General features: G+C 44.1%; 1 protein-coding gene across 1 annotated transcript in view; it reads right to left on the bottom strand.

Annotated features, from left to right (window-relative positions):
- Positions 1 to 370: 370 nt before the first annotated feature.
- Positions 371 to 27,892, bottom strand: part of LOC137378530 (transcription factor-like 5 protein) — a 43,750-nt gene continuing 16,228 nt past the window's right edge. Inside the window, exons 4-6 of the mRNA XM_068048873.1 lie at positions 24,354 to 24,600; positions 13,242 to 13,383; positions 371 to 1,920 (exon numbers count right to left, since the gene is read on the bottom strand). Of these exons, the coding sequence (XP_067904974.1) occupies positions 1,798 to 1,920; positions 13,242 to 13,383; positions 24,354 to 24,600 (512 nt within the window). The 3' untranslated portion in view covers positions 371 to 1,797. The remainder of the gene's footprint in view (positions 1,921 to 13,241; positions 13,384 to 24,353; positions 24,601 to 27,892) is intronic.

Raw genomic sequence — 27,892 nt, 5'->3', positions numbered from 1 at the left:
AAAATCCTCAATAAAAGTGTGAAATCTTAAAAAACTTGTTTCACATTTCTCTATGTTACAATTTTAAAGACAGACTCAATAAATAACAAACATCTTTGGATGAATACCTTTATTAGCTCAAAAAGATAAAATACAAATAATTTGATTTAAAACTTAATGTAAATGATAGATGTTTTGATATCTGAATTTTAATATACTGTGAAACATCCCAGTAATACATTTGCTTTGTTATTTACACACTGCTTAAGTTGACAGAAAACCCTTCAAGGGCTTACTGTTTATATTTATTTTGAACATATTAACTAAAAGCTATGCATTATAACCTAAATAAATATTAAATATACTTAAATGATATAGCACAGTGTACATTGTTTGGTTTATTAATTTAGGAAACAAGTTTATTTTAAATTATTTGGTCATCCTTTATTTTACAGATCAATAGCACCTTCAACAATTAACTGGTCATTGAAATAAAACTGCAAACAGATTCCACTTAATGAATAAAATCTCTTTGTAGAGTAAGGAATCATTTTGTGTTGCTGTTAAAGATTATAAATATCTTGTACTTTAAATATATTGCATAAATTTTAAAGCTTATATAGAAGTTAACTATCAGATTCCACTAAAGGGATAGCATCCTTTTTTGATTTTTTTGCCACTCAGAATGACATAAAACTTAACCCTGTTAGCATGCTTTATTAAAGTGCTTCAGTCTTGTGAAAAGTGTTATATAGTTTTCTTCCTCCAAACTGTTTTGTTTCATGCATTGAAACAAAACCTTTCGGTACAGTAAAATATGCACATTTCTGTACTCCTGCTATTAGTCCTACTAGCTTTCACCAAGTAACATCGTAGTTCCATACGTTTGATTGTTTATTGTTAAACGGATACTGTCTCTTTAACTGTGCTTTCGCTTTATTAGTAGCATTTAGGTGTGGAGTTTTTCAGTGCTAAAGCTGCTAATGGCAACAGTTTCCAGCTAACAAACCAAAAATCTGCTTACAACATGTTCACCATTGTACACCATACTATTATTGAGATTATCCATCACCTCTGCTCGAATTGCATTCAATTTAAATGCCAAAGATAGGTAGGGAAAATGTAAGTCTCCCGTGATTTTTATATATTGTATATTAAAACATTTATTTATATTATGTGTAATGTACATTCAGACGTTGTGAATGGTTTTACACGGGTGGCCTGGAAGCGATGATAATGATGTTGGAACTTCAACTGAGCTTAAATGTTATTGACGACTGACATTCATATTTGGGTTTTCTCTGGTGGGCAGACTTGTCAGTCTCAACCAGAAGAGCAGGAAATATGAGCATGGAAGGAGCACCTTTCCACTACAAGCATCCATCTGGACAGACTGATCAAAGTGCAGCATTTAAGTCATCACCCTAGTTGTCTATGTGCTGGACTGCTCCTTCCCTCCAATAGAAAGATTGAAGGAGAGGAAAAATGAAGTACTAATAAAAGATTATAGACAGTTAAATAAGAAGACATAACTTCTTTCAGGGTTTGGGGGAAGCACAAACAGTTAGTTATATGGCACAATCATAGTGGATTCAACATTTCTGCCACCATCTTTGATTTTACAGTGCAAGATTATAGTTCTGAACAATGTCAGAGATAAATACTACCTAGTCATTATGCTGGAATAACAAAGGGTTGATAGTTCTGTGCTTGGCTACACTTTTCCATTTCTTGACCCTGAGTTTTGATATGGTGAATTGGGAAGATACATCTAACTTTGTGCCTCTCTTGGAGCTGCAACTTCACTCACACTGGAGTTCATTTACCTTCCATCACACCATGATTGTGTAGACTGGTAGTTACTGAGTGATCTACTGGTGCTTCTACTCTTGGTTGTTTCAGTCGTCTGCCAGTTTTCCCACAGAAAACACTCTCAAATTCCTTGAAGACAAAGAATATTCAACTATTTACTCCACTTGTGTATCTATGTAACTTGCTACTAAAAGCAATGCGATTTTAAGTTTTAGTTCACATAATTGTTTTTTTCCTTGTAAATTATGCCTCATCTATAATCCACCTGGCTGACTAATTTCAATTGTGGAGATCCCAGATTACCACCAATGCTTCTGTAGTCAGGCACTTTGAGGCACTAAGACTTGACCAGATGTGAATCTTCTACAAAGAGGCACTTCAGCCTCTGCTTGAAGGTTTCCTTTATCATTTGGTTCAGATTGTGAAGTAATCAAGCCTAAACTTGTTCCTCTCTGTGTTGTTGAGTGTTGAGACCAGGACTGGATTCTTAATCCTTTGAACCTTGCTGAGAATGAGGCCTGAATTTTACCAGCCAATTGAAGACAGGCTGGGAGGCAGGGGGGGTGGTAAAATGGTGGCAAAAGGCATTGGGAAGGAAGCCCAACGTCTTTATGTTGCGACGAGATATTACCAAAAGTGGCCGGCCAGCGAAAGGAGGTCGCGCTGGAACGCGGTGGGAAGGTAATTAGGCCTGTTTAACAGGAAATGAACTGCGACTTTAACAAGTTGTTCCAATTTTACGAGGGGCGCATGGGAATAACGGAGCTTCAGAGCCTCGCCAGCTACAAGGGGGAGACTTAGCGGAAGGTTAGTGTTGGCTGCAGTTGGCAGCCATTGTGAAAGATAGCGTGGTTTGTTAGGGAGGGTGAAACTGAGTGAACAGTGACAGTAGCAATCGGGAGCAAAGACAAACTTGCCTAGCACAGCGTGGACATTCTGCTTGAGTACGCTCTCTGACTTGACATTTGTATTTACAGAGCAGTGGAGTGGAAGGCCTAGTGAATTGAGTGCAGCAATTTGGTATGGGCCTCATTCACTCAGGTTTTGAGCTCTCCAGTGAGGAGAAGCATCAGAAATGGAGAGAGCGGGGGCACCACCATGGAGCCTCGCCCTCGCTGGGAGGATTGGGCCCGGCCCTCCCGGCGTCAGGCTCCGTGGTGGGCCTCTGTCGGAACCATCTTCCGGACCGCACCCCACCCCCCGCCCCGGAGTCGGACGTCGGCGGCCCAGTATAATCCAGCCCACCAAGTGGGAATCACAGAATTATTTCAGCACAGAGGAGGCCATTCTGACCATCATGTCTGCACCTGCTCTCTGACTCAGCAATTTACTCAGTGCCATTCCCTCACCTTCTCCCCAGAACCCTGCATATAGACAATTTGATTCCCTTTCGAATGCCTCGATTGAACCTGCCTGCACCACACTCTCAGGCAGTGCATTCCAGACCGTAACCACTCACTGCGTGAAAAAGTTTTTCCTCATGTCACTTTTGCTTCTTTTGCCAATTACTTTATATCTGTGCCCTCTCATTCTCAATCCTTTCAAGAGTCTAACAGTTTTTTCCTATCTACTCTGTCCAGACCCTCCATGATTTTGAATGCCTTTATCAAATCTCCTCTCAGTCTTCTCTAAGGAAAACAGTCCCAACTTCTCCAATTTATCTTCATAACTGAAGTTCCTCATCCCTGGAACCATTCTTGTGAATCTTTTCTGCATTCTCTCCAATGCTTTCACATCCTTCCTGAAGTGCAGCACCCAGAACTGGAGGCTCCAGCTGAGGCTGAACTCATGTCTTATAAAAGTTCAACATAACCTCCTTGCTCTTGTACTCTATGCCGCTATTAATAAAGCCGAGGATACAGTATACTTTATTAACCGTTCTATCAACCTGTCCTGCCACCTTCAATCACTTATGCACATTTACACCCAGGTCCCTCTGCTCTTGCACTCCCTTTAGAGTTGTACCCTTTATCTTAAATTGTCTCTCCATGTTCTTCCTACCAAAATGAATCACTTCACATTCTCCGCATTGAACTTCAACTGCCATTTGTCTGCCCATTCCAACAACTTGTCTATGTCCTCTTAAAGTTCCACACTATCCTCCTCACAGTTCACAATGCTTCCAAGTTTTGTATTATCCGCAAATTTTGATGATGGTTACAGAAATGCCTGTCTGTACCCCTAACTAGGGAATCTCCTGTAACGACTGCATTTCTGTGTGCTGTTCCCTTCTGTGTGATCCCTTTCCCATTGGTGCCATGGTCTGAATGGCACTCCTTCAAGGTGTTGTCACTCCCAGCAGCCTCCAAAGTTGAGTACCGATTTGAGAGTGGCACACATCCTGAAGACTCCTGTACCTCTTACCTCTTTCTCCTCTTCCAGATGGCCACCCATCTACTATCCTGAACTCTCACTGCCTGTGGGGTGACTACTTCCTGGAACATACGATCCTGAACTCGAACTGAAGCAGCTGGAGAACTTCCTACACTCGTGGTCCCCCAAGACACGTGAAATGTTCTGAAGTTCCCAATAAAGAAAAACTTAGAACTAATTAGTTATCCCATAAGCTATTGAGGGGAATTTTATTCTGGCGCTGGGAGTTTCAATGTGCGGAAAAAGTGGCGCTGAAATCCCTGCATTGCCTCTTCTCTGGAAGGCCCGCCAAATCTACTGCCAATCAGGCACTTAAGGGGACAGCGGCAGGCCTTACAAAGAAAAAGGACCCAGTCGCTGGAAGTCCCAGATGGGATGGGCAGCTGAGACCTGTTGTTGTACCTACAATACCCTTTATTCGAGATTCAGACAAGAACTTGCCTCATACATACTCCTCTCACGTGCTTGAACTGCTTGCATTATGCATGATACTGCTTGGAAAATAAAGTGAATTGAAATGGATATATGAAGATGTGGGGTTATAGATCTGGAAAATAGCTATTACATGGCTTTTGGATGAAAGTTTTCTTAGGAGGATGCATGTCCTTGTGATTTTATTTTCCCTAATACATATCTTCTCTTTTCTATGGTTTGTGGACTTTAATCAAATGAAGATTTAATTTTCTCTTCAATTACAAAGTGATCATTGCATAACTAGTTTTACATTTTTTAAAATTCATTCATGGGATGTGGGCGACACTGGTCAGGCCAGCATTTATTGTCCATCCCTAATTGCCCTTGAGAAGGTGGTGGTGAGCTGCCTTCTTGAACCGCTGCAGTCCATTTGGGGTAGGTATACCCACAGTGCTGTTAGGAAGGGAGTTCCAGGATTTTGACCCAGCGACAGTGAAGGAACGGCGATATAGTTCCAAGTCAGGATGGTGTGTGACTTGGAGGGGAACTTGCAGGTGGTGGTGTTCCCATGTATTTGCTGCCCTTGTCCTTCTAGTTGGTAGAGGTCGCGGGTTTGGAAGGTGCTGTCGAAGGAGCCTTGCTGCATTGCTGCAGTGCATCTTGTAGATGGTACACACTGCTGCCACTGTGCGTCGGTGGTGGAGGGAGTGAATGTTTGTAGATGGGGTGCCAGTCAAGCGGGCTGCTTTATCCTGGATGGTGTTGAGCTTCTTGAGGCAAGTGGAGAGTATTCCATCACACTCCTGACTTGTGCCTTGTAGATGGTGGACAGGCTTTGGGGAGTCAGGAGGTGAGTTACTCGCCTCAGGATTCCTAGCCTCTGACCTGCTCTTGTAGCCACGGTATTTATATGGCTACTCCAGTTCAATTTCTGGTCAATGGTAACCCCTAGGATGTTGATAGTGGGGAATTCAGTGATGGTACTGCTGTTGAATGTCAAGGGGAGATGGTTAGATTCTCTCTTGTTGGAGATGGTCATTGCCTGGCACTTGTGTGGCGCGAATGTTACTTGCCACTTATCAGTCCAAACCTGGATATTGTCCCGGTCTTGCTGCATTTCTACATGGACTGCTTCAGTATCTGAGGAGTCACGAATGTTGAACATTGTGCAATCATCAACGAACATCACCACTTCTGACCTTATGATTGAAGGAATGTCATTGATGAAGCAGCTGAAGATGGTTGGGCCTAGGACACTACCCTGAGGAACTCCTGCAGTGATGTCCTGGTGCTCAGATGATTGACCTCCAACAACCACAACCATCTTCCTTTGCGCTAGGTATGACTCCAGCCAGCGGAGGGTTTTCCCCCTGATTCCCATTGACCTCAGTTTTGCTAGGGCTCCTTGATGCCATACTCGGTCAAATGCTGCCTTGATGTCAAGGGCAGTCACTCTCACCTCACCTCTTGAGTTCAGCTCCTTTGTCCATGTTTGAACCAAGGCTGTAATGAGGTCAGCTGTTGAGTGGCCCTGGCGGAAACCAAACTGAGCGTCACTGAGCAGGTTATTGCTAAGCAAGTGCCGCTTGATGGCACTGTTGATGACACCTTCCATCACTTTACTGATGATAGAGAGTAGGCTGATGGGGCGGTAATTGTCTGGTTTGGATTTGTCCTGCTTTTTGTGTACAGGACATACCTGGGCAATTTTCCACATTGCCGGGTAGATGCCAGTGTTGCAGCTGTACTGGAACAGCTTGGCTAGGGGCGCAGCAAGTTCTGGAGCACAGGTCTTCAGTACTATTGCCGGAATATTGTCAGGGCCCATAGCTTTTGCAGTGTCCAGTGCCTTCAGTCATTTCTTGATATCACGCAGAGTGAATCGAATTGGCTGAAGTAAGGCATCTGTGATGCTGGGGACTTCAGGAGGAGGCCGAGATGGATCATCAACTCGGCCCTTCTGGCTGAAGATTGTTGCAAATGCTTCAGCCTTATCTTTCGCACTGATGTGCTGGGCTCCCCCGTCATTGAGGATGGGGATATTTGTGGAGCCACCTCCTCCAGTTAGTTTAATAAAAGCAAAATACTGCAGATGCTGGAAATCTGAAATAAAAGCAAGAAATGCTGGAACCACTCAGCAGGTCTGGCAGCATCTGTGGAAAGAGAAGCAGAGTTAACGTTTCGGGTCAGTGACCCTTCTTCGGAACTGATAAATATTAAAAATGTCACAGGTTATAAGCAAGTGAGGTGGGGGTGGGGCAAGAGATAACAAAGGAGAAGGTGTAGATTGGACAAGGCCACATAGTTGACCAAAAGGTCATGGAGCAAAGGCAAACAATATGTTAATGATGTGACATTTTTAATATTTGTCAGTTCCGAAGAAGGGTCACTGACCCGAAACGTTAACTCTGCTTCTCTTTCCACAGATGCTGCCAGACCTGCTGAGTGGTTCCAGTATTTCTTGTTTCCTCCAGTTAGTTGTTTAATGGTCCACCACCATTCACGGCTGGATGTGGCAGGACTGCAGAGCTTAGATCTGATCCGTTGGTTATGGGATCGCTTAGCTCTGTCTATCGCATGCTGCTTACGCAGTTTGGTATGCAGATAGTCCTGTGTTGTAGCTTCACCAGGTTGACACCTCATTTTGAGGTATGCCTGGTGCTGCTCCTGGCATGCCCTCCTGCACTCTTCATTGAACCAGGGTTGGTCTCCTGGCTTGATGGTAATGGTAGAGTGGGATTGTGCCGGACCATGAGGTTACAGATTGTGGTTGAGTACAATTCTGCTGTTGCTGATGGCCCACAGCGCGTCATGGATGCCCAGTTTTGCATCGCTAGATCTGTTCGAAATCTATCCCATTTGGCACGGTGATAGTACCACACAACACGATGGATGGTATCCTCTGATATTTCAGATCATAGCAAAGCAGTTAACAATAGTCCGCACTGCAGCAACTTGCTAAGTCTTCTTCGACAGTACATTCCAAACCCATGACCTCTACCACCTAGAAGGACAAGGGCAGCAGACACGTGGTAACACCACCACCTCCAAGTTCCTCTCCAAGTGGGAGTCATTCAAAAAGGAAATAGTGAGAGTTCAGGGCCAACATGTTCCCATAAAGGTGAAGGTAGGACCAACAAGTCCAGGGAACCCTGGATGTCAAGGGATATAGAGGATTGGATAAGGAAAAAAAAGGAGGCTTATGGCAGATTCAGAGCGCTGAAAACAGCGGAGGCCCTAGAGCAGTATAGAAAGTGTAGGGGGGTACTTAAAGTAATTAGGAGAGCGAAGAGGGGGCATGAAAAAACACTAGTGGGCAAGATAAAGGAAAATCCCAAGGTTTTATATAAGTAGATTAAGGGCAAGAGGATAACCAGGGAAAGAGTAGGGCCCATTAGGGACCAAAGTGGCAATGTGTGTGTGGAGCCGCAGGACGTAGGTGAGATTTTAAATGATTACTTTTCATCTGTGTTCATTATGGAGAACGACAATGTAGGTGTACAGTTCAGGGAGGGGGATTGAGATATACCTGAACAAATTAGCATTGAAAGGGAGGAGGTATTAGTGGTTTTAGCAGGCTTAAAAGTAGATAAATACCCAGGCCCAGATGTATCCCAGGCTGTTATGTGAGGCAAGGGAGGAGATAGCAGGAGCTCTGACACAAATTTTCAAATCCTCTCTGACCACAGGAGAGGTGCCAGAAGTCTGGAGGACAACGAATGTGGTACCATTATTCAAGAAGGGTAGCAGGGATAAACCAGGTAATTCCAGGCCAGTGAGTCTAACATCAGCGGTAGGGAAACTATTGGAAAAAATTCTGAGGGACAGGATTAATCTCTACTTGGAGAGGCAGGGATTAATCAAGGCTAGTCAGCATGGCTTTGTCAGGGGGAGATCATATCTATCAAATGATTGAATTTTTTGAGGTGGTGACTAGTTGTGTAGTTGAGGGTAAAGCAGTTGATGTAGTCTACATGGACTTCAGTAAGGCTTTCAATAAGGTCCCACAGGAGAGATTGGTCAAGAAGGTAAGAGCCCATGGGATCCAGGGCAATTTGAGGTATACAAAATTATGAGGGACATAGATAGGATAGATAGGAAGAACATTTTTCCCTTAGTGGAGGTGTAAATAACCAGGGGGCTCAGATTTAAAGTAAGGGGCAGGAGGTTTAGAGGGGATTTGAGGAAAAACTTTTTCATCCAGAGGGTGGTTGGAATCTGGAACACACTGCCTGAAAGGGTGGTAGAGGCAGGAACCCTCACAACATTTAAGAAGTATTTAGATGAGTACTTGAAACGCCATAGCATACAAGACTACAGGCCAAGTGCTGGAAAATAGGATTAGAATAGATAGGTGCTTGATAGACATGATGGGCTGAAGGGCCTGTTTCTGTGCTGTATAACTCTATGACTAAGTCACACACCACCTTGACTTGGAAATATATCACATTCTTTCATTGTTGCTGGGTCAAAGTCCTGGCACTCCCTAACTAACAGCACTGTGGGAGTACCTTCACTGCACAGACTACAATGATTCAAGTGGCTCACCGCCACCTTTCCAAGAGTAATTAAAGAGATGCTATAAATGCTGGCCTTGCCACCGATGCTCACATCCCATGAATGAATACATTTTTAAAAATTAAAAATATTTGAGGCTATCGAAGGACTACTGTAGCATCTCATTTGATCACTCCAGGCAATGGATCCTGTGTTTTTGTATGCAGATGTTGTGTTCCATTCTGATACTGCTTTGGATTGTGGGCTTCATTGAATCTCTGCTCAGCTTATGTCCTTGGGAAACACAATGGTATTATCAGTCACAGCTACTGGGCCTATCCCTGGTTTTTCAAAAGCTGCCCATGGTGTCTTTTAGTACTATTATGTAGCACAGGTTGAACAAATCATGGCAGCTTTCAGGATAACAAGTATTTATGTCTATGATTTTGTTCTTGCGATGACAGACCACCTGTGCAGTCATGAAGTGGTCCGTCACCATAGAAATATTCATGAATGGCACTTTGGAACAGGGTCATCTGTGCCAAATGAGTGCAGTCAATTGTACCATAAAGCTGAGGGAATCCTTTCTTGCTGATGGTTGCTTTCCACAGAAAAATGTGATGAAATTCCTAGTCCTGACCAGCAATGTGTCTGTTATGTGCTTGATTCAGTTTTGGACTAAAGGCTGGGAGCTACAGCAGAGGTTTTCCACACTTGCCTAGATAAAAGTTCTAAGTAGCTGAAACCTTGACAGCAATTGAAAAAGCCATGCCAGTGTTGTTATTGGGCTCCAAGCTGGGCTGCAGCAATCTGCAGCATTTAGTAATTGCTTCCTTTAGGAATCTTCATGCATTGCAGACTCCAATGTGATATTTCCACCACTGCACTGCAAGTAAAATAAGATTGCGTGCCAAGGGTGGGCAATATGATGATTGCAGAACAGAATTATAAGTAAGTGAGCAGATGTGATTGGTCAATCACTAGAGGAGATCATTGTAATAAGTGAGGGAACATAGTGTAGGAGAGCCTCACCCGGTTTCCATGAGTTCTAGGGGAAAAGAACATAGATAAGATCAGTGGAAGCCCCATGCTAAAAACATTACTGGTAAGCATGGATCATGTACAGCAGGAGGCCATTCAATTCTTCATGTCTGTGCTGACTTTTTGCTGGAGCAATCCAATACTAATCCCACTGCCTAGCTCTCTCTGCATAACACAGTACCTTCCACTGCTTCAAATGTTTATCTGCTCTTCTCTTGAATAATTTTACCCCCAACTACTTCCTGTGTAAAAGCGTTCCATGTTCTAACAATACCTTGTGTAATGAAAATTCACTGAAACTCTGTCCTTACTTTCTTGATAGCAATTTTAAAGCAATGACCCATCGTCACTGATTCCCTAACTAGGGAAATAATCTTTTCTTATTCATCCTACTTTAATTTTGAAAAACTCTATTAAATCTTCTCTTTATCTTTCTTTCCAATGGAGATAGTCCCAGCATCTCAAATCCATTCTCATATTATATGTGATGGCTAACTATAATTATAATCCAGATGATAGTTTGCATGTTAACAATAATTTCCATAAATCTAGATAATATAGATGTAAATATAGTAGGAAGGAGCTGGAAGGGTAATAGCGATCTCCTTTCTTAGGGACTGGATGAATACAAACAAATTTCCAAGAAGAAGAAAAGGAGTAACAGAGCTAGAAGATGCAGCATAGGATACTGTAAAAATCAGAGCTATATAAGAGAAGATTTACCATAAGGACTATTATTCAAATTGAAGTCTGAAGAACAGAAGAGGACCCAACAAAAATAATGGGGATAAAACTTGATCGTCGTCATTGTGGTAAAACAGAATGAAAACAATGCAGGGAGATTATTGGCCAAAATCATCAGGATTAGAGTTGGAAGAGATAAGTAAGCCAAACAAAGTCAGCATGCGAGCTAGAAACTAAGGCTCCGGTATTCCCCATTATGTGAAGTTTAAACTAGAAACTAAGGTATTTCCCACTGTGTGAGGTCTAAGCATGAATAACATTTTGTTGGTCAGTTGAGGGTGCCAAATGAGGAAGGTGGGTGAGAATGGGCTGGCAGCAGACTGGAAGGAGCCTGCAGGAGCACTACTGCTTCTCATCAGTCCACAAAAATCTTCCTTACCTTTTGCAGAAGTCCCTTCAGGATTGCTGGTTAGGCCCCTCAATGTCTGGAGATATGGGACTGGCATGCACAGTCTCAGAATAAGACATTTAAAACTGAGATGAGGAGGAATTTCTTTACTCAGAGTGGTGAATCTTTGAAATTCTCTGCTCCAGAGGGCTGTGGAAGTTCAATCAATGAGCGTGTTCAAGACAGAAATTGATAGATTTCTGGATATTAATGGCATCAAGGGATATGGAGATAGTCGAGAAAAATGGCATGGAGACAGATGATCAGCCATGGTCTGTTTGAATGGCGGAGCAGGCTTGACAGGCCGAATGGACTACTCCTGCTCCTATTTCCTATGTTCCTACGTAACCTCTGCCCATTTCTCTTTGCAAGTGCATTTGCAATCATATAACAGGCGGACAAGCAGACAAGGCCCATTTAAAGGCTTGCCTGAAAATTGATTCAGGCAGGCAAATGGGTGCACAAGATCCCCAGCAGAGTATTAACTGCTTGTCGGCTACTTTTCAGGAAAGAAACTTGTAGCCAGCAGTAGAAAGTCTCCCCCAATATTTCTAATATTTATCTAACAATAACTTACTTAAGATGCAAGCAAATTTGTTCTTCCCTCCCCAACCCCTTTTCTCGTGCCATGAGACATGCTGTAGTGCACTGTGAGTATTCCAGTTCCACAGGCGGAAAGTGTAAACTACATAAAGTATCTCTTTCAGGCACAATTTTTATTAGCCACTGGCCCAATAGAAAATCCTTTCCTACATCATTATCATGTGATATGGATTGACACAGAGTTCTCTGAATAGTATATTACAGGACCAAGGCAAGAACAACGTCCATGAAACACCTTTCTCTCTCACAGTGCCTGGAAATCTCCAGCATTCAATTCTGTAACTGAACCCAAACTTCTGAAAACTAATGGCAGTCTAGGAATTTAGAAAACCAAACATGAACTGTAGGGGTAATCTTAATATTTTTCAGGAGAATCATAACATTTTAATGCGTTTATCATCTTTTAATTGACTACATATTCAGTTGCGTTAGAAATAAATACCTTCTGAAAACACTGAGAAATATAAAGTTAACAATGTGATTGTGAAACTGCAGCTATTCAAGTGGTTGCTTTTCTGTGGGATCTTTATTGATCAATATTTCAATAAATTGTTATAGTTCGGTTACTCATTTTAGTCAAGAAGAACGTGACATTTAATTTATTCTTCTAGGGCAAATGTTATGTATCATCTGAATATTTAATGTGTGAAGTTCTAAATGTAGGACTTTTGATCATATGGATCAACAGGAATATTCGATTACTGAAATTCGTTCAACAGTCTTCTAAATAAGCTTTGCACAACATGCCACTCCAAAATAATTCTAAGACTTGGTAGCTTTTTAGAAAAACATGTTGATTAAATATAGTTCCATTAATGGCCTTTTAAAATTAAAGATACTCTTAATATCCCACTGCTGCATTCTGTGTAACTACGACTGAGAGAGCATATTTTGTGTATCCTCTAACAGTCCGGCTATCAAAATGACTTTCCAATGCGTGGAATAAACAGCACACAACCAATTTTTCCCATCAAAGATATATCCTTTAGGGAAAAGCCTGAGATTACATCTTAGTTGATTTCAATTCATAAGATTTAGTAGGAATTCAATATTCTAATATTGTATCTGGCCTCTAAAAGTTTTTTTTCTTAATTAAGCATAGCCAGCTCAACACCCTTATTGGCTCAGTAGTTAAACACCGGGTGGTGTAATACTGAGCCATACAGACCAGGGAATCCCAGAATGGCCCATGCTTGGTGTGAAAATATATACGTGATGCTTTGGGTGATGACAGGATCAGGCTCGCTTGTGATGCTGACACTCCCTGCCAAGGCTCAAACATGAACGTGGTGAGGGACAGTAGTTCAGTCAATGTCCATGGAACTACATCCTAGTGTGAGTCACTTTCTTCAGGAGAGGAGGGAAGAATACTTAGAAAAATGTAACCTACCTTTTTTAGTGTATCACCGTGTTTTTCCTGAATATATTTGAGAAAGGCAGTGGTCCACTGTAAAGTTGTAGCTTTATCAGTCTCAGAATTGCAGAATGGAACAAGATAATTCAGCTCATCACAACAAATACGGATTCTGCGCCTGCAAATATATGCATGTTTCAGTGAATCCCAACTATAATTTAAAAAAAACAAATGTCAGGAGTTGTTTGATGTACTTAATCTCTCTTCTATTACTCTTTGAATATATTGCTTTTTGTGACAGCTAATTATTTACCATGGTAATCATATTAGTAAGCTATCAGACGCTCATCAAAATACTCTAGGAATGCAAAGTTTAAATTGCATCAAAACCTGCTCACCACCAATGCGATCTTTATGTTCAATTATCTATTAATACGAGGGTGATACAACCAGTATGGAGAACAGATAACTTTTTTTCCAATTACAACCTGCACACAATGTCACTGGATCAAGATCCAGATTTTTGGCCATTGATTAACAATAGGTGGAATTCTGGCACAATTCCTTTTTGCGAATCTTTTTAAGGAAGGGGAGGATAAGTCAACCTTTGTCATGGCAAAGACATTTTGTTTACAATATGGCCCATCTATTGTGTCAAAGAAACTTTACTGCAGTGATAGTATTAATCATAATTCAGAACAAAATCAAGAAAATAGCCACACCTGTAGTGTCAATAACCAGCTGGGAGAAAATAAAACTTGTAACGGTTAGCATAGTATACTTAAAAGTTCAAATTCTGCTGGGGATTCTTGGCAACAAAATTTGATTATGTCCAATAAACATCCCAAATATTTTTTCTCTCAGTTTCACTAGATATAGAAAATGTATACAAAAATCCCTATGGACTGACTTAACGAAGGCAGTAGCTGCTAAATGATAAAGTTTTCTCATGAATAATCTATTATTATACAGATTTCTTTAACGGCATAGAATAGCAAAGTCACTGGATTGATAATGTTAAGTAATGTGTTAACAAATAACAACTTGCCATCACATAACCCTTTACACATACACAAGCAGGATATGAAGAATAGCAAAAGTAACTGGAGAAATGGTTTATGAGGTAGGCATTGAGGAGGCGTTTTTAGGGCCAGATCGTGTACTCGTCCGGAAGGCAGGTTTCGTGGCTGGGGTTGGTGGGGGGGGGGAGGGGGGGGGGGGGGGGGCCGGCGGCCAGAGAACCGGAGCAAAACCGCCTGCCACAGAAAGTGACACCTAACGCCGGGATTCCCAGTTCCGATCATCCTGGGGGCAGGATTGGCCGATGACGACCTTCCCAGCCAAAGGCCAATTGAGGCCCTTAAGTGTCCTATTAACGGCCAATTAAGGGCCTCTTCCCGCCACTGCTGGGATCTTACCAGCGGCGGGGGTTGGGATCTCTGCCGCACGGGAGGGCCCCTTGTAAAATGAGACGCCCTCCCTGCGGGCTTCGGGGGTTCCTCCTTTGTGGGCAAGTTGTGTTCCACGGAGGATCCTCCCCCGGGAACAACCGTAACCCCCCACCGTGACCACCCTAACCCTTGACGGAATGACCACCTCCCCACCCCTCCTTGCCAGGGCCTTCCGGACTGGCCCCGGTGACTGGCCTCACCTGCCTGTGTTCCGGGGTTGCACTGCTTGGCCTGGGTCCGAGGCCTCTGCAGTCCCAGCAGTGGCCACTGCTAGCGGTGATGCTGCCGAAACTGCTGAGCTTCCGGCACAGTGATTTGCCGGCAGTACTTGAAGGTGGGATCCCATCCCCATAGAGTCTTTAAAGGGACAGGGATCCCGCCTCCTAAACCTTGACCCCAATAGATAGGAGGATCGCTCCGTGGGGCTGAAAAATTGCAGACCTCGTCCTGACCAATTTGCCTGCCGCAGATGCATCTATCCATGACAGTATTGGTAGGAGCGACCACCACACAGTTCTTGTGGAGACGAAGTCCCACCTTCACATTGAGGATACCATCCATCGTGTTGTATGGCATTACCACCGTGCTAAATGGGATAGATTTCGAACAGATCTAGCGATGCAAAACTGGGCATCCATAAGGCGTTGTGGGCCATCAGCAGCAGCAGAATTGTACTCAACCACAATCTGTAACCTCATGGCCTGGCATATCCCTCACTCTACCATTACCATCAAGCCAGGAGACCAACCCTGGTTCAATGAAGAGTGCAGGAGGGCATGCCAGGAGCAGCACCAGGCATACCTCAAAATGAGGCGTCAACCTGGTGCAGCTACAACACAGGACTAGTTCTTTGGCCTCCTTATCTCGAGAGACAATGGATACGCGCCTGGAGGTGGTCAGTGGTTTGTGAAGCAGCGCCTGGAGTGGCTATAAAGGCCAATTCTAGAGTGACAGGCTCTTCCACAGGTGCTGCAGAGAAATTTGTTTGTCGGGGCTGTTGCACAGTTGGCTCTCCCCTTGCACCTCTGTCTTTTTTCCTGCCAACTACTAAGTCTCTTCGACTCGCCACATTTTAGCCCCGTCTTTATGGCTGCCCGCCAGCTCTGGCGAACGCTGGCAACTGACTCCCACGACTTGTGATCAATGTCACAGGATTTCATGTCACGTTTGCAGATGTCTTTAAAGCGGAGACATGGACGGCCGGTGGGTCTGATACCAGTGGCGAGCTCGCTGTACAATGTGTCTTTGGGGATCCTGCCATCTTCCATGCGGCTCATGTGGCCAAGCCATCTCAAGCACCGCTGACTCAGTAGTGTGTACAAGCTGGGGATGTTGGCCGCCTCGAGGACTTCTGTGTTGGAGATACGGTCCTGCCACCTGATGCCAAGTATTTTCCGGAGTAAGCGAAGATGGAATGAATTGAGACGTCACTCTTGGCTTACATACGTTGTCCAGGCCTTGCTGCCATAGAGCAAGGTACTGAGGACACAGGCCTGATACACTCGGACTTTTGTGTTCCGTGTCAGTGCGCCATTTTCCCACACTCTCTCGGCCAGTCTGGACATAGCAGTGGAAGCCTTTCCCATGCGCTTGTTGATTTCTGCATCTAGGGACAGGTTATTGGTGATAGTTGAGCCTAGGTAGGTGAACTCTTGAACCACTTCCAGAGCGTGGTCGCCAATATTGATGGATGGAGCATTTCTGACGTCCTGCCCCATGATGTTCGTTTTCTTGAGGCTGATGGTTAGGCCAAATTCATTGCAGGCAGCCGCAAACCTGTCGATGAGACTCTGCAGGCACTCTTCAGTGTGAGATGTTAAAGCAGCATCGTCAGCAGAGGAGTTCCCTGATGAGGACTTTCCGTACTTTGGACTTCGCTCTTAGACGGGCAAGGTTGAACAACCTGCCCCCTGATCTTGTGTGGAGGAAAATTCCTTCTTCAGAAGACTTGAACGCATGTGAAAGCAGCAGGGAGAAGTAAATCCCAAAAAGTGTGGGTGCGAGAACACAGCCCTGTTTCACGCCACTCAGGATAGGAAAGGGGTCTGATGAGGAGCCACCATGTTGAATTGTGCCTTTCATATTGTCATGGAATGAGGTGATGATACTTAGTAGCTTTGGTGGGCATCCAATCTTTTCTAGTAGTCTGAAGAGACCACGTCTGCTGACGAGGTCAAAGGCTTTGGTAAGATCAATGAAAGCAATGTAGAGGAGCATCTATTGTTCACGGCATTTCTCCGGTATCTGACGAAGGGAGAACAGCATGTCAACGGTCGATCTCTCTGCACGAAAGCCACACTGTGCCTCAGGGTAGACGCGCTCGGCCAGCTTCTGGAGCCTGTTCAGAGTGACTCGAGCAAAGACTTTCCCCACTATGCTGAGCAGGGAGATTCCACGGTAGTTGTTGCAGTCACCGCAGTCACCTTTGTTTTTATAGAGGGTGATGATATTGGCATCGCGCATGGCCTGGGGTACTGCTCCCTCGTCCCAGCACAGGCATAGCAGTTCATGTAGTGCTGAGAGTATAGCAGGCTTGGCACTCTTGATTATTTCAGGGGTAATGCTGTCCTTCCCAGGGGCTTTTCCGCTGGCTAGAGAATCAATGGCATCACTGAGTTCCGATTTTGTTGGCTGTATGTCCAGCTCATCCATGACTGGTAGAGGCTGGGCTGCATTGAGGGCAGTCTCAGTGACAGCATTCTCCCTGGAGTACAGTTCTAGGTAGTGCTCAACCCAGCGGTCCATTTGTTTGTGTTGGTCAGTGATTATGTCCCCTGATTTAGATTTGAGGGGGGCGATCTTCTTGATGGTTGGCCCAAGAGCTCTCTTCATGCCATCATACATTCCTCTGATGTTTCCGGTGTCTGAGGCCAGCTGAATATGACTGCATAGGTGTTGCCAGTAGTCGTTTGCGCAGCGCCTGGCTGCTCTTTGTGCAGTGCTTCTGGCTGCTTGAAGTGCTGCGGATGTTAAATCGCTGGGGGCTTTCTTGTAGTTCAACAGTGCAATGCGCTTAGCGGCTATGACGGGTTCCAGCTCTTCATTATGAGATTGAAACCAGTCTGCATTTCTCTTCGCACTTTTGCCGTAGGTGGTCAAAGCTGATTCATAGATGGCGTCTCTGATGTGGGCCCACTTGGTCTCAGCATCCCCTGTGGGAGTGTTTTGAAGGGCTGTTACAAGTGAATTTAGAAATTTTTGTAACAGCTGTGGGTGAGAAATTCTGCTCGTGTTGATGCGCGGGTGGCCCTTCTGCTTGGAATGATGCAACTTCTTTGGTCTGAATCTAACCTTGCTGCACACCAGGGAGTGGTCGGTGTCGCAGTCCGCACTGTGGAAGCTGCGTGTGATTTGAACACTGTTTAAGGCGGCTCGCCTTGTGACAATGAGGTCTAGCTGGTGCCAACGACACGATCTTGGGTGCCTCCATGAAACCTGATGACAGTGTTTAGTGTGAAAGAACGAGTTGGTGATGCAGAGGTTATGATAGGTACACAACTCAAGCAGTCTCTGCCCGTTCTCATTCATCCTTCCAACGCCACAGCGCCCAAGGCAGGAGGGCCATGAGTCATGGTCGGCCCCAACCCTGGCATTAAAGTCCCCCCAGCAGGAATAGTTGTTCGGTGTTGGGGATGCTGCTAATGATGTTATGGAGTTCCTTGCAGAACTGATCTTTAGCTTCAGGAGGGGAGCAGAGTGTTGGAACATAGATGCTGAGTAGGTGTACTGTACCAGAGGTGGTGAGCAGTCGGATGGACAGTATGCGTTCCGAACCATTTGAGGGAGGCTCTATCATGCTGAGCAAGGAGTTTCTGATGGCGAAGCCCACTCCATGCTGTCTTGGTTATTCAGGATCCCTGCCCTGCCAGAAGAAGGTGTAGTCTTGCTCTGCTAGAGATCCACTCGCGGAGAGGCGAGTCTCCTGAAGTGCTGCAATGTCTACATTGAGTCTACTGAGCTCGTCGTTAATGATGGCGGTCTTCCGAGAATCGTTGATTTGTGTAAGGTCTTCCCACAGGCCAGGACACATAGTTCTGACGTTCCAGCTTGCAAAGCGAAGGGTTGGTACCTTCTTTCCTTTTTTCGTGTTGTTTGGTGCGTGCCAAACTACGTAAGCAGCATGCAATAGACAGAGCTAAGCGATCCCATAACCAACGGATCAGATCTAAGCTCTGCAGTCCTGCCACATCCAGCTGTGAATGGTGGTGGACCATTAAACAACTAACTGGAGGAGGTGGCTCCACAAATATCCCCATCCTCAATGATGGGGGAGCCCAGCACATCAGTGCAAAAGATAAGGCTGAAGTATTTGCAACAATCTTCAACCAGAAATGTCGAGTTGAAGATCCATCTCGGCCTCCACCTGAAGTCCCCAGCATTACAGATGCCAGACTTCAGCCAATTCGATTCACTCCGCATGACATCAAGAAACGACTGAAGGCACTGGATACTGCAAAGGCTATGGCCCCTGACAATATTCCGCAATAGTACTGAAAACCTGTGCTCTAGAACTTGCTGCGCCCCTAGCCAAGCTGTTCCAGTATAACTACAACACTGGCATCTACCCAGCAATGTGGAAAACGCCCAGGTATGTCCTGTACACAAAAAGCAGGACAAGTCCAACCCGGCCAATCCCCATCAGCCTACTCTCAATCATTGGTAAAGTGATGGAAGGTGTCATCAACAGTGCCATCAAGCAGCACTTGCTTAGCAATAACTTGCTCAGTGACGCTCAGTTTGGGTTTCGCCAGGGCCACTCAGCTCCTGACCTCATTACAGTCTTGGTTCAAACATGGACAAAAGAGCTGAACTCAAGAAGTGAGGTGAGAGTGACTGCCCTTGACATCAAGGCAGCATTTGACCGAGTATGGCATCAAGGAGCCCTAGCAAAACTGAGGTCAATGGGAATCAGGGGGAAAAATCTCCACTGGTTGGAGTCAGACCCAACGCTAAGGAAGATGGTTGTGGTTGTTGGAGGTCAATCATCTGAGCTCCAGGACATCACTGCAGGAGTTCCTCAGGGTAGTGTCCTAGGCCCAACCATCTTCAGCTGCTTCATCAATGACATTCCTTCAATCATAAGGTCAGAAGTGGGGATGTTCGCTGATGATTGCACAATGTTCAACACAAATCGCGACTCCTCAGATACTGAAGCAGTCCGTGTAGAAATGCAGCAAGACCTGGACAATATCCATGCTTGAGCTAATAAGTGGCAAGTAACATTCACACCACACAAGTGCCAGGCAATGACCATCTCCAACCAGAGAGAATCTAACCATCTCCCCTTGACATTCAATGGCATTACCATCGCTGAATCCCCCACTATCAACATCCTAGGGGCTACCATTGACCAGAAACTGAACTGGAGTAGCCATGTAAATACTGTGGCTACAAGAGCAGGTCAGAGGCTAGGAATCCTGCGGCGAGTAACTCACCTCCTGACTCCCCAAAGCCTGTCCACCATCTACAAGGCACAAGTCAGGAGTGTGATGGAATACTCTCCACTTGCCTGGATGGGTGCAGCTCCAACAACACTCAAGAAGCTTGACACCATCCAGGACAAAGCAGCCTGCTTGATTGACACCCCATCCACAAACATTCACTCCCTCCACCACTGACGCACGGTGGCAGCAGTGTGTACCATCTACAAGATGCACTGCAGCAATGCACCAAGGCTCCTGAGACAGCACCTTCCAAACCCGCGACCTCGACCAACTAGAAGGACAAGGGCAGCAAATACATGGGAACACCACCACCTGCAAGTTCCCCTCCAAGTCACACAACATCCTGATTTGGAACTATATAGCTGTTCCTTCACTGTTGCTGGGTCAAACCTGGAACTCTCTTCTTAACAGCACTGTGGGTGTACCCACCTCCCATGGATTGCAGCAGTTCAAGAAGGCAGCTCACCACCACCTTCTCAAGGGCAATTAGGGATGGGCAATAAATGCTGGTTTCGCTAGCGACGCCCACATCCCATGAATGAATTAAAAAAAAAGATATAACAAAATGCATGGCTTAAGGAAGGGAATTCCAGCCTGCAGGAATATGATGGCTGAAGGATCTGTCATCTACAGCAGAGTGTACAGTAGATCCAAACTGGAAATGCAAAGGATGCATGGCAGGACTTAAGGAGATTGTGTGAACAGAAACTTAACTGGACCAGCTCTGTGAATACTGTGGCTACAAGAGCAGGTCAGAGGCTAGGAATTTTGTAGTGAGTAACTCACCTCCTGACTCCTCAAAGCCTGACCACCATCTACAAGGCACATGTCAGGAGTGTGATGGATTACTCTCCACTTGTCTGGGTGAGTGCAGCTCCAACAACTGTCAAAAAGCTCTACACCATCCAGGACAAAGCAGTCCACTTGATTGGTACCCCATCCATCTTAAACACTGGCTCCCTCTACCACCAGTGCACCAAGGAGCAGCATGTGCCATATACAAGACGCACTGCAGCAACTCGGCAAAGCTTGTTTGACAGCAACTTCCAAAACCACGATCTCTACTCCCCGAGAAGAAAAAGGGCAGCAGACACATGGGAACACTGCCTCCTGCAAGTTCCCCTCCAGGTCACACACCATTCTGACTTGGAAATATATCACTGTTCCTTCATGGTTGCTGGGTCAAAATGTTGGAACACCTTCCCTAACAGCGCTGTGGGTGTAGCTACATGGACAGCAGCAGTTCAACACATGACTCACCACCACCTTCTCAAGGGTAATTAGAGATGGGCTGTAAATGCTGGCACTGCCAGCGACACCCATGTCCCATGAACAAATAAAGAAAAACTGCAGGTTCACAATTAAATTTTCCTTCACGTCATTCTCTTCTTTTGCACTACAGATTAACTTTAATAAAGTTATATCGTAAACCTTCTCGTCACTCATACTGTATGTTACATAGGAAATCAGTAATGGCTTTCTTTGTAAAACAAAGCCCTCAAAGGCATTGGTCCCTGGAGAAATGCAGGTAGGAGCGACACAACCTATATTCTGATATGGTCAGTTTGTGCCACGTACCTGCAATGGTGTAAAATGGGGCGCACAATAGCATTTTAGCCTAAATTTCATGGACCTGAACAAAAAAATAGGGAGAGCTGGAAAATGGGATGGGCACAAATGTGGGATGAAATCTGGCATTATGGAACAACTGCCAAAATCTGGCATTATGGAACAACTGCCAATTTTTCAACCTGTCCCAATAAGTTTAATGTACTCAGCTTGAATTAAGGCAGTAAACTGGAGAAATGGGTTTGTACCTGAATTTGCATCTACCACCAAATCGAAACTTATGTGTAAGAGGACCACACAAAATTGGTCACCTGACATGACCATCATGTTGGGAGCGCTACTTGCACCCCAAAAGGCAACGCGCCAATCGCAAAAAGGAGGAAAATTGGCTGTTGGGGTAGTCACTTGCTCGGGACCGATGGTAAGCCTGGAAGGGGAGGAGATTGGGAGGAGAAGAGCTGTTGTCAGCAGTGGCCCACAGTTTTAGCATGGAACCAGGCGGAGCACACATATTCCTGCAGGCTCCATATTCAGATAAGTAAAAATGTTCTTCTGGCAGCCTGCACTGCACTGGTTTGGCTACTTTATTAGCTAGAAAACTGACTGCAGCATGCACGGCAAATTCTGTGGTCAGGTGCAATCCAATTTTCTAAAGGGGTCTCAAATGGGCATGAAGCCCCCCTCCATTTGTATAGGTAATGGGCCTAATGGCATTTCTGATGCCCTAATCAGACTGAGTGCACAGACACACCATATTGGACTATTCAGCGCTTACTTTACGCCCGAAATGGAGGCGCTGCCAAATCCAATTTCAATGCCCAATTTTCCTGTTTATTTCAGTTTTTTCATTGTCAAGAAAACCCTATCTGCCAAATGAGAAATATTAATTTCATTGGTTGGAAACTTACCTTAGACTTTTAATGGGAAGAAATCCTACAGTAACTTGGCCACTGCCATTTACATCTGAAGTAACAGGAGATTGAACTGGAGACAAAAAGCCTAACAAGAAGCCCAGCCAGGACAGTGGCTTGCTCTAAGTGATTGAATTACCTAAAATGGTTTCATTAGCACGACAGTCAAGGTCATCCTCACACATTGACTTTGAGTTAACCTGCTCCAAGTGTGAAAGGGCATCCTGGGGCATATAGAACCTTGAATTTCATTAGAAGATTCCAGAAAAACCTGATTAGAAACAAAGGGGGAGGGAATCATGTGACCTGCCTGTTCGTCTCTGAAGAAACTAGAAGTTTTGTGACAGACAGAAGACAAGCAGTAACTGAGTGTGCAACAGCAGAAAGCTGCATGCCTCCCTTTCCCTTTCTCTCTTCCCAGAAAACATCAAGTTTGAAAACCATTTGCGACTGGGGGGATCCTCCATGCCTACAGACCATTACAGCCAGCAACCAGGAGAGGAGAGCCAACTACAGATTCTGCCTTCAGGAAAACCCTGAGCAAAGCAGGCCAGCCAAAAATACACTTTGACCAACTATGAACTTCAATAGTACAGCTTCAGCCGTGAAATACTGGATCACCCACTTTACAGACTGTATTTAAGTTCCATTTATTCTGGACTTTAATCCAACTGCCAAGTCTATTTTCCCTCCTGTAATCTATTTGTGTGTGATTCTCATGTGAATGTGTAGCGTATTTTGAAATCGGGTTAGAGTGTTAAGTATAATAAACTTACTTCTTTCTTGTTTAAACTCAAGAAAACATGTCCGATTGGTTCTTTCACGATCACATTAAAGGAAAAAGGTAAAACACACACGGAGGTGGTAAGCACAAACACTGTTTAAAAGGAATAAACCCTGTTGCGGTCAAAACAGAGGAAGGGGCAAGAGGGAAGCCTGAGACCCCCTCCTCACCTGGCTGTAACATCATCAATAAGCCTCTTTAGCCTAGCTTAAACAGTTGTAATTTTTTGTATTGAATTTCAAAGTTTCACTTAGCTACAATTAATTTAAATGTTATGTGGCATCCAGAGGCACATTGCTTGGACCATGTCATGTCGAACAGCAAACAACATGAATCCAATTGTAATTTTATTTATTCTTTCTTCAGCTCGTTAAATGTTCTGATCGGATTAAATATGGAGAGCAATAGATGGAGGATGCAGCTAAAGCTTTGTGGGATTTAGACTAATTAGGCAACTGGGCAGACAAATTGCAAATGCATTTTAGTATTAAGAAATGTAAAGTACTTCTTGAAAAAATGTGCATCATAAGTATAGCAAATGGAACTGAATTAGCATAGGAACACTTAGAAATAGACATGGGAGTAATAGCAGACAAGTGACTTCTGAAGTTCACAGAATGTGTCATGCAAATAAAAAGATAATGGATGCTAACATATGTTCAGAATTATACAATGCAAATATAGAGTTTATACTGACACATTATAATGAAGTGAAAGTTTACAATGATAGAATTTAGATTTCTATCAGCAGTGTGAAGCAAAAGCACCCACATCCTAATAACAGCTTAAAAGCATTTTGCAGCTGGTGTAACAGACTGATGTAAATCCCTTTGCTTTTCTCCCCCAAAGTTTTTCATTACGTATATGGAGACTGAGACATGAAGCAAAAAAAAATGCAAACACTAGTTGTTCAGGACATCATTTGCTCAATAAAATCGAATCTCAATCTTAAATGAGACATCTATCCTTCCTACCCATTCAAGACTCACCTGCGGTCTCTCTCCATTCGGTTGTGTCGCTCTCTTCGTTGGCAGTTCAGTTCCTGTTGGTTCCCATGTGTAGGGCCAGGAGGAGTTGGATGTGTTGGTTGCCACTGCCCACCTTGAGCAACATTAGCATTTTGATTCTCTGTCATGTTAGTGAGGTCACTCAGAACTTTGTGTTCTGTTTCTATGTTAGCTTGCCGTGAGCGACTGCGACAGCGTTTGTTTGCTACCTGCTTACGTAAAGTTTCATCTGTGCAGAAAAACAATTATGGATTTTTTTTCTTTCATACTATTTTCTTCAAATACTAATTATCAGTAAACCGGCAATGATTTAAAATATGATAGAAATTACACTTTTCTGATGCTTATCAACACCTTGGGGATTACCATGGACCAGAAACTGAACTGGAGCAGCCACACAAATACTGTGGCTGCAAGAGCAGGCCAGAGGCTGGGAATTCTACAGCAAGTAACCCACTTCCTGAATCGTCAAAGCCTGTCCAGCATCTACAAGGCACTAGTCAGGAGTGTGATGGAATACTCTCCACTTGTCTGGATGATTGCGGCTCCAACAAAACTCCGGAAGCTTGACACCATCCAGGACAAAGCAGTCCACTTGATCGGCACCCCATCCGCCAACTTAAACATTCACTCCTTCCACCACTGACGCACAGTGGCAGCAGTGTGTACAACCTATAAGATGCACTGCAGCAACTCGCCAAGTCTCCTTCAACAGCACTCAGACTTTAGCAAGCCATCAGTTGTATTCAAGAGGTCAGCTCACCATAACCTTCTCAAGGAAAATTTGGGGATGGGCAATAAATGCTGGCCTTACCAGCGATGGCCATAGCCTCTGAATGAATAAAAAAACTATCCCATGCAGCACCACCTCCACTTCAACAGATGTCAAAAAAGGGTAAAGGTTGGAGTCAGCGTAATATCTCTTTCAAATCATTCAAATGTAATTTGCATCCATGTTGGAAAATAGGAACAAATACATTTTCCTTTGTGGAAGATCGAGGTGTTTGGCTCGATGCAAGTTATTTTGACTATCTGCTGATTTATACGTTCAGCGCATTTTACATTTATTGATTAAAAAAAAGTCTCTCAGCCCGAACAGATTTGTTGCGAAGCTACATTCTCATGCTGCAGAATTTGTTTACTAAAGAAAGCTAGGAACCTTGGTTATAAGAAACATTTGTCCATGGTAAACACTTGCATATAATAGGATCCTAATGAGTGTATAATGTAGTCTATATCAACACCAGTATTTGAATTTAGCAAAAAAAGAACAGAACCCCAATTACACTTTCCCCTTATTAAGCATAAAAATAGTTGTTAAAACCACAATACAACGTTACAGGGAACATAGATTTGAAACAATTTCTCATAAATAGTAAAGTTTCTTCATGAGGAGTTAGCATTTAGTTAAGCTACTTAATTAACCATAGCAGTTACAGAATCATTACAGTGCAGAAGGCCATTCGGCCCTTCGTGTCCACACTGGCTCTCCGAAAGAGCAATTCCCTCAGTTCCATTCACCCACTTTCTCCCCATAGCCCTGCACATTCTTCCTTTTCATATCACTGTCTAATTCCCTTTTGAATGCTTCAGTTGAACCTGCCTCCACCACATTATCAGGCAGCGCATTCCAGACCTTAACCACTCGCTGTGTGAAAAAGTTTTTCCTTATGTCACTTTTGCTTCTTTTACCAAATACTTTAAACCTGTGCCCTCTCGTGCTCGATCCTTTCACGAATGGGAACAGTTTCTCTCTATCTACACTGTCCAGACCCCTCATGATTTTGAATACCTCTATCAAATCACCTCTTAGCCTTCTCTTCTCCAAGGAAAACAGTCCTAACTTCTCCAACCTATCTTCATAACTGAAATTTCTCATCCCTGGAACCATTCTCATCAATCTTTTCTGTATTCTCTCCAATACCCTCATATCTTTCCTAAAGTGCAGCACCCAGAACTGGACGTAATACTCCAGCTGAGGCCGAACTAGTGTCTTATACAAGTTCAACATAACTTCCTTGCTCTTGTTCTCTATGCCCCTATTAATAAAGCCCAAGACACTGTATGCTTTATTAACCACTCTCTCAACCTGTCCTGCCACCTTCAATGGCTTATGCATATATACACCTAGGTCCCTCTGCTCCTGCATTCCCTTGAGAATTGTACCCTTTATTCTATATTGTCTCTCCATGTTCTTCCTACCAAAATGAATCACTTCACATTTCTCTGCATTGAACTTCATCTGCCACGTGTCCGCCCATTCCACCAACTTGTCTATGTCCTTTTGAAGGTCTACACTATCCTCCTCACAGTTCAAAATGCTTCCAAGTTTTGTATCATCTGCAAACTTTGAAACTGTGCCCTGTACACCAAGCTCTAGGTCATTAATATATATCAAGAAAAGCAAGGGTCCCAACACTGACCCCTGAGGAACTCCACTACAAACCTTCCTCCAGCCCAAAAAACATCCATTAACCACTACTCTTTGTTTCCTGTCACTCAGCCAATTTCATATCCATGTTGCTACCGTTCCTTTTATTCCATCAGCTACACGTTTGCTCACAAGTCTGTTGTGTGGCACTGTATCAAATGCCTTTTCAACGTCCATGTACACCACATCAACAGCATTGCCCTCATCAACCCTCTCTGTTGACTCCTCAAAAGCTCCAGCAAGTTAGTTAAACATGATTTTCCCTTAAGAAATCCATGCTGGCTTTCCTTAATTAACTTGCATTTGTCCATGTGACTACTGATTTTGTCCCAAATTATTTTTTCTAGCCCACCACTGAAGTTAAACTGACTGGCCTGTTGTTGCTGGGCTTATCTTTACACCCCTATTTGAGCAAGGGTGTAATGTTTGCAATTCTCCAGTCCTCTGGCACCACCCCCGAGTCCAAGGAAGACTGAAATATTATGGCCAGTGCCTCTGCTATTTCCACACTCACTTCCCTCAGTATCCTTGGATACATCTCATCTGGTCCTGTTCTCTTATCCACTTTAAGTACAGACAGCCTATCAAATACATCCAGAAAAGTTGATACATTACTGGCAGAAACAATCACCTTGGTTAGTCAATTTTACCGAAATTCAGAAGAACCTGCCTGTCAGGATAAGTGCAGTAAATACAATCCAGGGTTTGATACTCCATTCAGATGAATTGCTTATTTTTTTCTTTTCCTCGCTTGAAGGTGCTGATGCTTGCTGTGGTCCACAGATGCCCACAGCCCTCCAGCACCTCATGCAAGAGCCCACTCTTCTTGCATGATCCTGGACAATGACTGTCATCAGATCATTCAATTTTGGCAGATATCAGCCAAAGTGGATAATATTGTCATCCAATGCCAAAACAGTTAAGATAGTATCAAACTTAGGCGGTGGCGTAGTGGTATTATCACTGGACTAGTAACCCAGAGACCCAGGGTATTTCTCTGAAGACATGGGTTCGAATCCCACCACAGCAGAATGTGGAATTTGAATTTAATTAATAAATCTGGAATTAAAAGCTAGTCTAATGATGGCCA

The sequence above is a fragment of the Heterodontus francisci genome, chromosome 16, assembly GCF_036365525.1.
Source record: "Heterodontus francisci isolate sHetFra1 chromosome 16, sHetFra1.hap1, whole genome shotgun sequence".
In the NCBI taxonomy this organism is placed as follows: domain Eukaryota; kingdom Metazoa; phylum Chordata; class Chondrichthyes; order Heterodontiformes; family Heterodontidae; genus Heterodontus; species Heterodontus francisci.
The sequence above is the reverse complement of the archived record's forward strand: the minus strand, read 5'-3'. Positions and strand labels throughout refer to the sequence as shown.